At 33.8% G+C, this 16,302-nt stretch overlaps 2 protein-coding genes across 2 annotated transcripts; both read right to left on the reverse strand.

Moving 5' to 3' along the window:
- Positions 1–953: 953 nt before the first annotated feature.
- Positions 954–5,747, reverse strand: LOC136809507 (CUE domain-containing protein 1-like). Its single transcript, XM_067066046.1, has 6 exons — positions 4,830–5,747; positions 4,478–4,585; positions 4,112–4,187; positions 3,701–3,777; positions 3,001–3,125; positions 954–2,657 (listed from the first exon to the last, which is right to left on the reverse strand). Exons 1-6 carry the CDS (start codon positions 5,623–5,625, stop codon positions 2,481–2,483), a joined length of 1,359 nt encoding a protein of 452 aa, XP_066922147.1. The 5' UTR covers positions 5,626–5,747; the 3' UTR covers positions 954–2,480.
- Positions 5,748–5,972: 225 nt separating this feature from the next.
- Positions 5,973–15,787, reverse strand: LOC136809301 (serine/threonine-protein kinase STK11-like). The gene is made up of 2 exons (XM_067065818.1): positions 15,698–15,787; positions 5,973–7,703 (listed from the first exon to the last, which is right to left on the reverse strand). Exon 2 carries the CDS (start codon positions 7,622–7,624, stop codon positions 6,383–6,385), a length of 1,242 nt encoding a protein of 413 aa, XP_066921919.1. The 5' UTR covers positions 7,625–7,703; positions 15,698–15,787; the 3' UTR covers positions 5,973–6,382.
- Positions 15,788–16,302: the final 515 nt, after the last annotated feature.

Raw genomic sequence — 16,302 nt, forward strand, 5'->3', positions numbered from 1 at the left:
CAGAATATCTTAAATTTTAGAATATTGAAATTCGTAAGAATTAATGGTGCATGAAGCAGCAGTACTGGTCATAAAAAGTACTGATTCTTTCAATGAAGTAATTCGCTCTATAGCAGTATCACACTCTATAATTGAGAAAAAACAGCAAGAAATCCGTAAAACATTAGTATTAAATTAACTTAGAGTATTAATTTCTATTCACAGTTTTATCTAGAGAAAGCTGCTTTCATCATTATGGAAAACTTTGAAAAATGTTCCAGTCAATCTCAATACTCTCTCTCTCTCTTGGAGCTGATGCATATGGGATGTCTATCTCTTGAGATTGACTGGAACATTTTTCAAAGTTTACTGATGTAACCAACAAAACTTTGAAAAATGTTCCAGTCAATCTCAGGAGAATAGACATCCCATATGCATCAGCTCCAAGAGACGATTAAATGGTTTTTGAGAGAGGTGTCAATAACTCCGATCACCCATTAAGAAAGATAGTATAAACCATAGATTTAAAAAGCCATAAGGGCTAAGTGTCATGCTTTAAGCCATCGTAGGCAAAAAAAAGTGAATATCGGAAAAAATAGTGTTGCTGCTGTTTTCGAAAACCCACGAAGCTTCTGATTGGTCAGGCGCTGAAATTCTATTGTAATGTCACGTGACTTAGGTAGGATTTTCCTACCTAACCTCGGCACACTTTTCAGCAAAAGCTTTACATATAGCCCTTTGGGCTTTATAAATCTATGGTATAAAATCACAGAAGGGAAACTCTCAAGGATTCAGTTGAATCTCTCTAATGCGATCTCCAAAGATTTTCTTCGAATTAGAGAAACAAAGTGCAGAGAGTAGTTTATACCACTACCCAGCTGTTGAGGAGACCAATAATTTAGTTCGAATTACAGAAAGATTCGAAAAAGAGAGAGTCGACTTTATCCCCAGGTTGTTGCCACGACGAAATGATAAAAACTGACAAATTTAATCATATTTTTTCGGACTGAATAAAATGTTGAATTATATAGAGGGAAAAATTTAAAACAAAAACTTTTATGATAAAAAAAATCTAAAGCGACGTACTTAAATGAGGTTTTTCTATAATTTACAAGCTATTATATAGGGGGGGCTATCACAAATAATATTTTTTCTTAAAACAAACATAAAACAAAGAAATAAATTAAATTCTCCAAAAATAATAATAATAATATAATTATTACTTATACCTAAAACTAAATGTCTAGAATGAAAATGATATGGTATTTTTATGAATAATGTGTGAAAATATTGGAACAAGTCGGTTCACCTTACCTTTCAAAACAAAATATTGAGCCCCACAAAATTCAACTTTTTTGATTTTTTTTTCTAAATATCCCTAGAAAGAAACAACAATAGAAATTCAGTCTTTTTTCAAAATAATTGGCGAAATATGAGATGATATATTCATTCAAAAGTTAAACGAAGTTAGAAAGGTATTTTAGTAAAAAATATGGTGTATCGAAAAGGTACTATGTACATTAAAGCAAAAACAATTGAAAATATATATAAATACAAAAAGAAAAGGAAAAATTTCAATTACAACGAAATTTTGCTCATTAAAAGCAAAGAAAGAATTTTTAGAAATAAAATTTTGTATAAAAGATAAAACCCGAAACGCCGAAAAAACAACATAAACAAACATAAAAATGAGCTAAACGGGTAAATACGAATAACGCTAAAATAATGAACCGGCCATTTTCCGTAGGTACTATATATGGAGAAAATTAAAAAAATTAACTTTATTTTAAAGGGTCAAGTTTGAGTAACCACTTTACGTGAATTTTAAGAAATATTTTTACAAAGAAATGTGAGGAGTCTGACTACTTTGAAATTCGAGGGCGGGAGAAAAGAAACCATTAACCAGATGAAACTGACGAGACTTTAAAAGAGAAGGAAAACTGATTGTGATTGCGGTTCGAATCCCCACTCCTTCCAATATTCTGTTCAGTTCTCAGAAAGCTAAGCCAGCTGGTCGTAGGCATTGAGTTTCAAGCCCGAAGGGCTAGAGGTCAATCTTTAACCTTTCTTAGGCAAGAAAAAGTGAAGCCTTAAAATATGCGCCGTATTTTTGGTGAAGGATTGAATCTAGCAATTCCTTTGTTTTCGAGTGATATATTTTTCAAAATCAAGCGGTAAATTTTAGTTTCAATCTGTCATTTGTGTAAAAACCAGGCGGGTCGCTCAAGGCCGCGCAACTTTGGTAGGATTTGTTGGCTTCAAATCCTACCAAGGAGATTCACCTCTAGCCCTTCGGGCTTGAAACTCAATGGTCGTAGGCCCCGTAAGAACAATTGAAAGACTTAAAAGTTCTAGATTACTGGGCTACCTACGTAATCAATTGACTGTATTTATCTATTGATATCAACAATCAACTAGAAAAAAAGAAATTTTCGTTTTTGAAAGGAAAGTAAAATGAAAAGTACGAGCAACACTAGTGAGAAAATGATACTCCTTCACTCTCATTCATTTTTGAATGCAAACTCATTATCTTCACTATAAAAGACAATAGGTTCATCAGCCACCCCATTGTTTGTGGTTGTGGTAGTGGTGGTGGTGGATGTGGCGGTACCTGGTGGTTTGGGTAATTGTCGTCCACCTTTGACTGAAGGTCTTGGTCTGGCTCTTTTGTTTTCATTCTAAAGAAGAAGGAGAAGATATCAAATAATAAACTAAATATTTCCCAAATATTATTTTTTGAAATGTTGATATATATTGAGAACATCAATGTATATAATTTGTGATGACAATAGTACAAAATCAATGATTGAGTTTTCAAAAATCGGAAATTAAAGCTTATCGCCGCTGTAGCAATACTTTGCCTGAGTTTCCTTTGAGATTTTTAGTGGCTTGAAGTATGAAAGTACCTTTTTCAAGCAATTTCATGGGACAAACAACACTGTTATCAATTTCAACGTTGAAAAAACAAAGGACAGTTAGTGCTACGTGAATTGGAAAAAAATCTATTATATTAGTTCTCACTTGAACAGCATATTTATTGAAAGGTGTAGAATCAGGATTATCTTGTTCACGTTGGTCACCAGGAACATTGGCACCAAAACCACCAGGATTTAACATATCATCATCATCATCTTCATCTATGGCAACTGAAAAAAGGTTTTCAAGAATGATAATTAAGAAATCAATACTGCATTTGTCAGTGGTCAAACCAAGGTTGTTCATCTGAGACAGATAACGGATTTTACATAACAATTTAGCACATAATCTTGAAATTTCAGTAAATTATACAGAATTTTGAGACGGAAGACTCTTTATTTATTTCACTAAGATGGTTAACTGTCTGAGACGGTGGGATTTTGAACACTGATTTGTTTTGCTTAAGCAGCTCTAAGTGAAGGGCAACCCTGTCAAATTGAACATGATTAAAAAGCCAAAAATTAGATTTCCTTTTATCCCATTTCCCCCTGTTTGGTTTTGCCCAGCTATTTGATGATTTTTTAGTTCAAACATGTTAAGCATCAGAACACATGGAGAGGACTTAAATAGAATCTTCCGAAATTCAGATGAATGAATTATTATCTTGATTGTACAGTTGGAAAATAGAAACTTATTCACGATAGGCAATTATTCTATTGCAGCGTAGTAAAATTTTGAAATCAATGTAACCAGATTTAAAATAGCATTTTAATGAAAAAGTAAAATGATTAATTTGAAAGTTTACACAAGTCAGTGGTTCTTGGAGGTTCTTCGTCCTCGTCATCTCCAAGAAGATTGAATGTTGATTCTGACGATGTCATACTAACAGAAAATAGAAAAAGTTTCTCTCATGTTTTTTTTACAGGATTCCAATTGTTTTTCTTTCAAAATATTAAAGTAAACACAGAATTGTAGAGGAGAAGGTTGTCTTGCTACAATTGTTAAATTTTACATCTTACTGCATTGGATATCACAATTTTCCAATCAGGAGAGAATGATGCTTCAAAGATTGCGTTAATACAATAACTTTTAGGGGTCATTTATTAAAAACGATTACAAAAATAACCTAGGTTAAGCTAAAACCTTTAAAATCTTTAAGATTCTTTTATAAAATTGGGATTCCAAGAACAAATACAGTGATAGTTGGCACACTAACCTAAGAGGTGCAGGTTTTCCGCTTGATTTGTTTCGTGAAAATTTCTTTGCCATTTTTCCAAACTTTTTCCTTGTTGCTGAAAAAGATAATGAATAATGATTTATGATAGAACTGATGACTTCAATAAGATAAAATAAATATGTGGTTAAAAGATCATCTCATTTTTACATCCTCCTTTATCCAATTAAAATACAAAATATCATCTGATCAGCTTACAGTAATATACCCTTTACTTTCAAAATAACTAAAGTGTGTATTCTAACAGATCTGGCATTTCACATTTCAAAATGTTGTGAGTATATCAAAAGTAAAAGCATGAAACATAGTGTGGTAAACAATTGAATTTTCCAAGGAAGGCTCTCTTACATTTTCCCATGTGTCGTAATTTTTGACGAATTGTGCGTCTTCTTGTGGTTGGTGTAGTTCGAGGACGGGCACCACCACTACCCACTGAAGCAGGTGGGAGTAGCTGCACTTCCAGATGCCATCATAGCTTCCTGGATCTAAAGAAGAAGATTTTTTGGGCTTAAAGCTTTTATTAAATTAAATAAAGGTATCACAAATGAAAGAAAATTAAGAGTTGGAGTATAAGAGAGAAGTAACCTTTAAAAAGAGGATGTTTCTTTTTGTTTAAAATGAAGGGAAAAAACCTTGACTAAAACTTAAAAGAAATATACCCTATCTTTGATAAGTGTTATCCATTATAAAATAATGATACCTGCTTCAAGTGATGATACAAACTCTCTATTCCTTCGCAGCTCTCTAAGAAATTCTTCGTTCTGTAGAAAGATAGCAAGTTTTTCGTCCTCCATAAACCTCTCCAAGTCATCATCTGTCATAAAGTCTTTCTCATTATGTTTTGGTTTACAATCCTTATTATTCAAGTTCATGTAATTGCTTTGTTCCCTAGAATCAGCAGTCAAAGCATTTGAGTTATTAGTAGAAACAATATTATCGATTCGCAAAAAGTCATTTGGTAATTTCCCAACAAGTGGAGCATTCCATAAAGCATTTCTGGGAAATTTCTTTGGCTTTTCAACTGCAATAGTTTGTTGTGATTGAATTTTTGCATTCACTTTTGGATTTGGAAATAATGGATCAGGCTCTGGGGGTCCTATGTCCTCCCAAATGTCGTTATAAGCAGGGGGTGGCTCTTCCCCATCACCGATAGAGCTTTCATAACTTGGTAAAACAGGTCCGGATTGTGCTTTCTCAACCTGCGTAGATTCTTGTAATTGAAGCAATTGGTCTATTGTAGTTTGAACAACACCATTATTTGCTCTTAAAACAGTTTCAATAACGTCTGTATCCAATTCTGGAAACATGGTACGGAAATCACTCATTGCTTGTTGAAAGTTAAGTGGTTTGGATGTGGTTCTTCGTTGGCTGGTGGTTGACCGTGGAGCATGTGTTCTGTGCCCAGGTGAGGAGTGTGATATGGTTGAGGAATCTGATTGGTCAGGAGACCTTCTAGATCCATTCTGGTTATGCACTGAGAGTTGCCTAGACGTCATGTTTGCATAAAGATTAACTGACCAGATTTGGTAGTATGCTTTTTGGTAAGTTTTACTGAGGATCCATTTTGTGACGTTGCTTCATCATTATGTACATGTTTCAGTTTGATTTTTCTATTTTCTTTCCTATATGAAAAATAAAAAAAAAGAAATCTTTAAAAGTTCAAAACTATTTTTTCAAGGAGCAAAAAATGGTTAAAAGTTTATGAAAAAGATTATTATCAAAAAAATTATCTCAAATACTGATCAACCTTATAAATGATTGAGGTTTATAGGATAACCAATATTGACAATCTGCTCTACTAGTCCATAGGCCACTTAAATTGGTCAACGTTTTGAGCAGGTTTGAGTTGGAAATTGACTAAAATTTATTTTGTCTTGAAGACTTTAAATTTTAAAAATCATTCTAATACAATAATTACAATATGAAAAAAAATGTGAACAAAAATAATTAGCTATATGCATTGAATTCAATATTATTTAAAAAGGAGAATGACTAGCAGCTGTTTTTGAAAGAAAACTCTTCCAAATTGAAATGAATATTGTATAAGAACAATAACCATGAATCTGAATAAAATGCAACAAATGTGATTCTTTGCAAACTATACTTTGGCTAAAGTTTAAAAAATTAAAGTACTTTTAAAAAACAAATACTTTGGCTAAAACATTATTACCATATATAAATTGAAAACCTATTAAATAAATATTATTTGACTTTTTTTTCCTTGTGTATTATTGTACTGATGCAATTGCACTCTTACATGCTTTTACAAGTGTTAGGTGTAAACCGTGATTTACCTGACTTTGACTTTTTATCACCATCTTTCGAATTTTCAACTTCAAATTCAGGGGTAGATTGACGTCTAAGAAAATGATTGTTGAAATTATCTGGTCTAGTTGGGGTATCCATTGCTGAAATATCTGATGTCAAGACACATGAGTCGTTTGGTATCAAAACAGCCTCATCCTTATTTAGCCGATCAAGAAAGGGTATTGTTGTTAGTTCTTTGCTTTCATCTAAGAGACTATCATGACCATCGTTTGAAGGAAAATCAACACCTTTTTCAACTTGATGTTGATTTCTACGAAACCAAGTATGTTTGCGAATTTCTTCAATACTGAAGCGCTTTTTAAAATCTCTACATAACACACCAGCAAGTAATTTTTGTAAAGCAGGGTCTAGAGTTGTTGGAATGACACATTCCTTTTTACCAATGTTATCAAACAAACGATAAATGGTGTCCCCTTCATAGGGGTATTGACCTGTAATGATATTGAACAAAGTTACACCACATGCCCAAATATCAAGTTTATATCCTGAAAACACATCTACTCCGTTTGCAATTTCAGGAGGTTGAAACATTGGGGAACCCTGACTGGTAATACATGAGTCGTCAGGAGCAAATGGATTTAACTGTTCTGCAACTCCAAAGTCCGAAATTTTCAAAGTTTGATCCATGTTGATGAGAAGATTGGATGGTTTGATATCTTTATGTATAATTCCCATGCTATGTAAATACTCCAACCCCTCAATAAGCTGCGTAAAATAGAAGTGAGCTTGCCACTCAGGAAAGAAGTGATTGGCAGATTTTTTGAGCATTTCATGCATATTACATACACAATAATCCATTACCATGTAGATTTTACCTCGCTCTTTATTTTGCATTACATCAACCAGTTCTATAACATTCTTATGGCTAGTTCTTTTTAACATCCAAATTTCACGTTTAACATTTTCTTCCCCATGTGGAATCTTACGTAGCTTACGCTTTTTCATAATCTTGACAGCACGCCTGTGTAGTGTCACTATATCAAGAACCTCCTTGACTTTCCCATATGCACCCTCACCTAAAACATCACCCATAAGATATTTACTGATGCATTTTGCCTTTCTTTCCACAGTCTCGCATATTATTTCATCAGAGGGGATTGTTCTGATGACAAAATCCCCATCATCCATGTCTTCCCAACACAAGGGTGTGAGGCGTGTGATGGCCATGGATCATCTTGCAATGGATCATCACTATCATCATCATCACCACCTCCCCCTAGATTGAAAGCCATTCCTGACCAACAAACTACAAAAAAAATAAAAACAATGTTAATCGGATCAGCCAAGCATTGTAGCATTCCTTTTTAAGCAAAGCACAAAGGTGTTGATATTAAAGAGTTCTCCAAAAATTTCTTTTCAAAGAGAAATCAAAGTCATATTTTTGATTGACAAGTTTGTCATGAATCTATTTACGAGCGCTGACTCTGCTCAGAACAAAGAAAACTAGCTAAATGGATGGCCATCCAAGACTTTATCCCACCATGTATTATTATCATATTAATGAACTTAATTTTATCAATAGATTAGCCATTTCACCCTGTTTTTTATCTAGTTGACACAATTACAACATTTGTATGAATTTGAGAGGAGTTAAATTTTTTTTATAGAAATGTAGAACAAAAAGACAAGGCGAAAGGTCCATTTGGGCAATAGATACAGGACAATTTTTACCCATTTTTTAAACTGATTTGACTGAACCACTGGATGAATAAATAACACACTATATTTCACAAAGTCTAGTTATCTTAACAACAAAAATTTAAGCAGTCAAACTATTTGTCTGATCCATATTAAAGTTCACCCAAAAAACATTAACAAAGGCAGCTGAGGGAATTCACTTAGTAAAGTATAACTCTAAAGATCTAAAAAAGCATTGTAAATAACAGAATAGAATCTTCAATTGGAATCAAGACTTTATTAAAGTGCAGATGTAACAAAATTAATAATGTCACTGTTTTCATTTGACAATAAAACAAAACATCTTCTGTCAAGAATCTTGTAAAAACACTCAAACAACTTCCATCAAAATTATCTATAGTATAAGTACTACAATTTTAAAAATAAAAAAAACGATGAGTACGCAAAGCGATTATTTATATTAACAATATACAATGTATTAACAATATAAAAATAATTTTAATAATATGAAAATATTTAATCGTTTTCCACTAATTAACAATATAAAAATAATTTTAATAATATTAATATGAAAATATTTAATCGTTTTGCCAATAATTTTCTGGGTTCCAGACATTCGCGTGTGTTCCACTACACGTTTTTTTTATAAAGAGCCTTAACTTGGCTCCGAGCCTGGAGTTCCTTATTTTTGGAGATAATTTCAGCCTCAAAGTTCCTTATCCAGTTCCTTATTTACTAAGCTGCTAAGATTGGATTTGCTAAGTATGTAACTTGTGTACAGGGGGTTTATTTGCCGGCCATAAAGTCTTTTCTAGATATCCTTGGTGTATGATTTTGTTTCTGAATTTTTTTTTTTTGATCATAAAATCTTCTTGTTAATGAAAGACTTCATTTATATCATTCTCTTGAGTGTTTCTTCAAGTAAAATCACAGGCTTCTTATATTTAAAAGAATCATGATTATAACAAACTTTGAAGTGCAGAAGCTTAAAACATCACTTGAAGAATATTGCTATCTTTTACAGTAGTGTAATATTTTCTCATTCACTCTCTTTGTTTACTTTTAAACATGCCTAACGTCTGCTAGCATATTCATTTTATAAGCACTTAACTTGATAATAAGGGTTTTTTTTAAATGATGTACTTTTAATAAAAACTCAAACAAGACGACTTAAAGTCGAAAATTTCGCCTAAAGTTTAAACTGCATGAGAAAAAACAAGAAGTAGAGATGAAAGCTAATCTGAAGTCTACTTTACATCGACCCTTGATGAAACTATTTGATATGAGCAACGAGGCTCAAAATCGCTAAAAAGATAAGATCAATTTACGAACAATGGTTGTTTAATTCTTAAGAACTAATAACTGAAGGGCATATCACCATCTATAAAGAGTTATTAATTTGATTCTTATAGAAAAAAAAACCTTACCAGGGAAAATTTCGTCGGGGAAAAGTGACGAAATTTTGGCCAAGTGACGAATATTTTTCCCCGACGAGAATTTAGCCCGGCCTTAACGCCTTTACCAACTACCAGCAAGTGACGAATATTTTTCCCCGACGAAGTTTTCCCCGATAATGTAAATATGTTCATATGTGCGCCATCCCTTGATTACTTTGTAAGAACTAATTACCGAAAGGTATATCACCTTCTATCAAGAGTTATTGATTTGATTCTTATAAAGTATATGCTTATAAGAAAAATAAATATGCTCATATTGTGTGCCATCCCTTGTTTACCTTGTAAGAACTAATTACCGAAGGGTATATCACCATCTATCAAGAGTTATTGATTTGATTCTTATAAAGTATATGCTTATAAGAAAAATAAATATGCTCATATTGCCTGCCATCTCTTGTTTACTTTGTAAGAGCTAATTACCGAAAGGTATATCACCATTTATCAAGAGTTATTGATTTGATTCTTATAAAGTATATGCTTATAAGAAAAATAAATATGCTTATATTGTGCGCCATCCCTTGTTTACTTTGTAAGAACTAATTACCGAAGGGTCATCGTCTATCAAGAGTTATTGATTTGATTCTTATAAAGTATATGCTTATAAGAAAAATAAATATGCTTATATTGTGCGCCATCCCTTGTTTACTTTGTAAGAACTAATTACCGAAGGGTATATCACCGTCTATCAAGAGTTGTTGATTTGATTCTTATAAAGTATATGCTTATAAGAAAAATAAATATGATCATATTGTGCGCCATCCCTTATTTACTTTGTAAGAACTAATTACCGAAAGGTATATCACAGTCTATCAAGAGTTGTTGATTTGATTCTTATAAAGTATATGCTTATAAGAAAAATAAATATGATCATATTGTGTGCCATCCCTTGTTTGCTTTGTAAGAACTAATTACCGAAAGGTATATCACAGTCTATCAAGAGTTGTTGATTTGATTCTTATAAAGTATATGCTTATAAGAAAAATAAATGTGCTCATATTGCCTGCCATCTCTTGTTTACTTTGTAAGAACTAATTACCGAAGGGTATATCACCGTTTATCAAGAGTTATTGATTTGATTCTTATAAAGTATATGCTTATAAGAAAAATAAATATGCTCATATTGTGCGCCATCCCTTATTTACTTTGTAAGAACTAATTACCGAAAGGTATATCACAGTCTATCAAGAGTTATTGATTTGATTCTTATAAAGTATATGCTTATAAGAAAAATAGATATGATCATATTGTGTGCCATCCCTTGTTTACTTTGTAAGAACTAATTACCGAAAGGTATATCACCTTCTATCAAGAGTTATTGATTTGATTCTTATAAAGTATATGCTTATAAGAAAAATAAATATGATCATATTGTGTGCCATCCCTTGTTTACTTTGTAAGAACTAATTACCGAAAGGTATATCACAGTCTATCAAGAGTTGTTGATTTGATTCTTATAAAGTATATGCTTATAAGAAAAATAAATATGCTCATATTGCCTGCCATCTCTTGTTTACTTTGTAAGAACTAATTACCGAAAGGTATATCACCATCTATCAAGAGTTATTGATTTGATTCTTATAATATAAAGTATATGCTTATAAGAAAATAAAGAAAAAATCCAAACTGTGAAGCTAAAGGACACTAAGATATATGACGTAATCCAAAGAAAACCCGCGAAAATCGTCCGTGGTTATACGAGCGTATAATTTGTAAATTAAATTTAGTGAGTTCGTCCACCGTATCGAGTACTTTCGTTTTCTAATTTTTTTTCCGACGACACCGCCGCGAAAGACGATTGTAATACTTTCGCTAGGCGAAATTAACAAGATATGTTTTTAAAACAACCCTGAATATATATATGTGAAGAAAATAAGAATTTCTGTTTAACTATATACTATATCACTCAGGAGATTTGGGTGGCAGAGCAGCGTATGCATGTCGTCCTTATTAGGACTCATCAGCACTGCATATTGCACCCTGGCTAGCTAGATCGATTTAGCCAGCATCTCTAAACCACAAAATAACTTGTGGTTCAAACTGAGAGAAATAGTGGACAAAAGGGAAATTCACGGAATTCTTTATTGACTCCTTTGGAGCCAAGCTTTACCGTCTCAAAAAAACCTTCAACTACTCAAAATGGAAACACTAAAGACTAAACCCACAAAACAAAAAGACAATACAAATTACAACAAAAATTCACAGAAAATCAATCAGGTTGGAGTTGAAAAGGAAAATATGATGGACATAGAAACCCAAAAAAGAGTGCCATTCAATTCTAAGCAGGAGGAAACTTTTTCATTTCTCTCCTCATAATCTGATGATTTTCAGGTATATTTAGGTATATAATCTAATCACATATTAGGTGTATATTTTAATATTACACTTTTACCTAAAAATTATAATTTTTTGTTTAGATTTTTCTATAGTTTTATGGCTAAAAAACGCTTTTTCAGTACTTAAAACTGCCTGATTTTTCAAAATTTTCTTCCCCTTTGGGCCCAACCATATGGTGGACCCTCAGGGGACTCTCACTTAGCTGCATCACTAAAATAGTAGCCGACCTCTGACCTACAGTCTCCTTCCTTCCTAAAAATTACTGAAAACCCTGCATGTACAAGTATATAATAACAATGGACTAAATTGCAAAAAGAGGCGTTTCTTGAACGTTGTTTCATCAACATTTTGTTATCTTTGTGTTTAGGCTTTGTAAATGTTAGCCTGGATATCCAAGCTAAAAAATTTTGAAAAAATAAGTTTTACCTCAGCCAGACAAAGTTCTAAAATTATAGAGCTTGATTCACCTAGAAATCAGCTGAACCCCTGTTGACAGATTTTCCTGCATGAATCCCATGGCTGCAAATAAATGTATGCACATAATGACATAATTTCAAGATGGTACCCCAGCAGTGTTAAATTGATTTAAAATGGCGTCGCGTCCACCTAACAGTTAGTGACACTAGGAAATCAAGCTTTCAGAAAAAACAATATCAGTCATCTACAGGATGTATTTGCAACAACAAGGATGAGAGTTACCTGAATCAAGTTCAAGTTCCCAAGACAATTGATTAAAACTTGAAAACTTAAAATAAGACAAAATAACTGATTGCAAACGTGCAGCAACCAGAATATCAACCAACCAAATCTTGTCATTCAATTCCCAAGACAGCGCTTTGATTTCTAAGGCCTTGTTTATACGCTAAAGTAAAAATAATTCCGCACATATAAATGGGTCAGTGTTTGAGGTCTGGCAAAATTTCTGGGAAATAGCCTATCCTGCGGTGCGCAGATCTAGGTGGGTTTTGTCTCCCCTGTAGATCTTTTTCTTGGGAAGTTCATCTTCAAATTAGTTTTTAAGGTTGGCTTGGCTCAAATTTTTTCATCTATGGCTCAAATTTTTTCATCTATGGCTCAAATTTTAGGCAATTTCTCATAGTTTTTGAAAATGCTAATTTCATTAAAAAGCGCTAGGGGTTATTTTTTCATGAATCCCTTTCCAGACGATCTCAATCGAACGGAATCGGCGATCGAACCAGTCGAACCAAATCGAACGCAATCGACCGATTGAAATTCGATTGTCGAACGCAATCGAATCTCAATTGAATATTACCGCAATTTTCAGATTCGATTGATATTCGATTGCGTTTGATTGATGTTCGATTGCGTTTGATCGTTGATTCGTTGACCCCCGGATTGTTCAGCGCATAATTTCTATGGGAAATCGAAAGTAATTTCATTCGGCTTGTGATGTTTGAGAGCTTGGATGTTGGGAAGCTGCAAGAATTAAGCCAGACGATCTCAATCGAACGGAATCGACGATCGAACCAGTCGAACAACAATCGAGGCAATGGAATATTACCTAGAATTTTGACGTTCGACAATCGAATTTCAATTGGTCGATTGCGTTCGATTTGGTTCGACTAGTTTGATCGTTGATTCCGTTCGATTGAGATCGTCTGGCCCTTTAGAAGCTTTGCGGCGCATTTTTTTGCTTGCGAGTCAAGTAAACGATATACCCTGAGTGGTCCTAAATCCGACAGCCCTGCCTAAATCCGATGGGGTCTTTCAAAGATACAAACTAAAATAAAAACAAACTTTTTGCTATGACGCAATGAAGATACCAAAGTGTCAACTAAACTGAGGGATTTGATACACTGAACCAATTGAACCAAAATATAACTTTTTATTGCAAAATTGTTAACGTTTTAAACACGAGCAAGGGATTCAGAATAATAGAGGTAATTATTTTTACAACTCGCACTTTTTTTATCACATTAATTGACATCTGACATTTTAGTCATCTTGTTAGATGTTTTGTTTCATGAGTTCTTGCAATATATATAGTTTATTGTTCAACTTGGAGAGGAGGGAATGTTTGTAAACATAGATTTTTTTTCAAGCAGCATTAATCTTTGTTATTCCAAAAAGTTGATTTTGAGCATTTTTTACAATGTCACACTATTTTTGATTAGCATCGGTAAAGTATTGAAAAGTTTCAAAAAATTTTCTAAGTCTCCGTGCTTGTCGGTGCATCATGAAGATTTAGCCATAGGTCTATTTCAGATAGCCCTTTTACATTTGTCAATATGCTGTATTCCTGTCACTCATCACCCATACCCCCATAGACCCTTTTGCCTTTCCATTTGCCATCTTGAAGTGTATGCAAAAATTATGTCGAATTTGCCGTGGTTAGATTGAAAATGCAAAACGAACCTATCAGTCTAGACTTAAAACAGGATAGTCCTTTAGGCAGTTAGTCACACTAGCGAAATCGCGCGATCTAGACGCGGTCGTTTAGAAATACTCAAATTTACCAAAAATATTTTGCTTGATTAAAAAAGATTGCATGGGTGGAATCTTTTTTCCATGGACACAATTCTTTATTAACGAATGAAGAATCTCTTAAAGAAAAAATGAAAGCCCCGTTCATCTTCATTTTCCCCCGTTTTCACTTTAAAGTTGAAATTGACGTAATTGCCTGACGCGTTCTAGCTCATTTGCACAGGGTCAGGCAGTTACATCAAAATGCCTCAAAAATGTCAATATCAAAATTGCGTAATCAGAGAACGTATGTCTCACTCATTATAAAAAAGCCGAGACAAACTTTCAATAATTGGATTGTAACATCGAGTTAAGTCTCTTTTGTTAAGTCACCAGGGGGTAAATAAAACAGACCTTGATACATTTATCGTTCGTTTCAACTTGACGATTCGTTTAAAACTCAGCCTCCTAAATATTTGGGGTAGGTAAAATATGTACAAAGAAATTCATACTTTTCCAACCTGGCGAATCTTTAAAAAAGAAGCGAACAATAAAATATAATTACCCTTTCCAAATAAACCTCTTCGGTGGCGAGCGTAGTCTACTCTGACGTAATTGTAAAATTTATGTGATGGGAGTTTGACATAGTAATGTAATGTTCAGTCTGGGAAATCCTCTCAATTGCACGCTTATGTTCCGAGGGCGTAAGCGCGTAATTGCATGGTTATAATTTACACCCGCTCCCGCCCCGGTTGAAATTGCTTAGGGATTTCAAGGGGTTCAGAATTCTCTAATTCGGGCGAAGGCATGGTTTAACGGGCAATCCATTTTTACGGAATCTTCTTCTACGATAAATTTTGAGTAAAACTGCCCTAGGCTTTTGAAATTCAACAGAGCTTTTGGAAGGAATTACGTGTCAAAAATATAGGAAATTTTAAAGCGTGCAATTACACGCTCACCGCAAAAGCCGTCAGCCGTCAATCTTGCTTAACGCTTACCGCCCGTTTCAGAACAATTACGATAAGCGTGTAATTACACGCTTAATAATTCTGCCATTTTGATAACCGTGCAATTGAGAGGATTTCCCAGCCAGACTGATGTTGTTTGGGCATTATGAAGTTCTCTGGAATTTCGATTGCATTTATTCAGGTTGATTTTTTATGACTTCTAATGGTACTTTTTCTAACGAGTTTGATTACTCTGTTCTCACACTTATGTCTTTTTTTTTCGCGTCCTTTTCCGTGATTACTTTTATTTATATTTTTAAAGACAGGTAAAAGAAGGCATATTGATGTAACTGTCGGGAAAACCCGTTGCAAATGCACACCCCGTGCAAATGCAAGGATTTGCCTGACTGTTAGGTCAAAGCAATAAAGAAAGACTTTACCTTCTACTTTACCCTTCCATCAAATCAATCAACGTCGGCTTCGGTTTTTTCTCCACAAATTCTTGAGAACCTCATCCATTGATTTTGTTGTTTTGGACTCGATGATCAAAGCCAGTTGGAATAATTTTACTTGAATTTGTCAGACTAATCGAGACAAGAGAAGGACGCATCGAGAGTGGGCGGTTTCCAGGGAGGTAGGGCGTTTGGGCGTTTAACTAAAAAACATCCCGATTCGGCAAATTAACCCGATTTTAAGAAAACCAAAAGTTTGCGCATGCGCTGTCAAACAAACCAAGGGGTTTGTTTACAATCCGAAAAATTGAAAACACATAAAATTCTTCTTGTGGTTTTGTGGTATCTGGTTTGTGGTTTGGATTTTTGGATTTAGGCGGCAGTTAGGTTTGGTTGCTGCCCGTCCACAGGTACTGCAGAGGTAAGGGTTTCTCTAGTCTGATCACTGAGTCGATAAGATGAAATTGTCAAACCTTTGCTTTTATCTGTTGCACCCCAAAAAGATAGAGGGCAGAGGTGAAACAAGGCGAACTGCTGATGGCGCGATAAGTAATATCTGGCACTTTTATTCTTTACCGGTACTACCCTACTGC

This window comes from Clytia hemisphaerica, unplaced genomic scaffold, assembly GCF_902728285.1.
Source record: "Clytia hemisphaerica strain Z4C2 unplaced genomic scaffold, Clytia hemisphaerica genome assembly, whole genome shotgun sequence".
Taxonomy (NCBI): Eukaryota; Metazoa; Cnidaria; class Hydrozoa; order Leptothecata; family Clytiidae; genus Clytia; species Clytia hemisphaerica.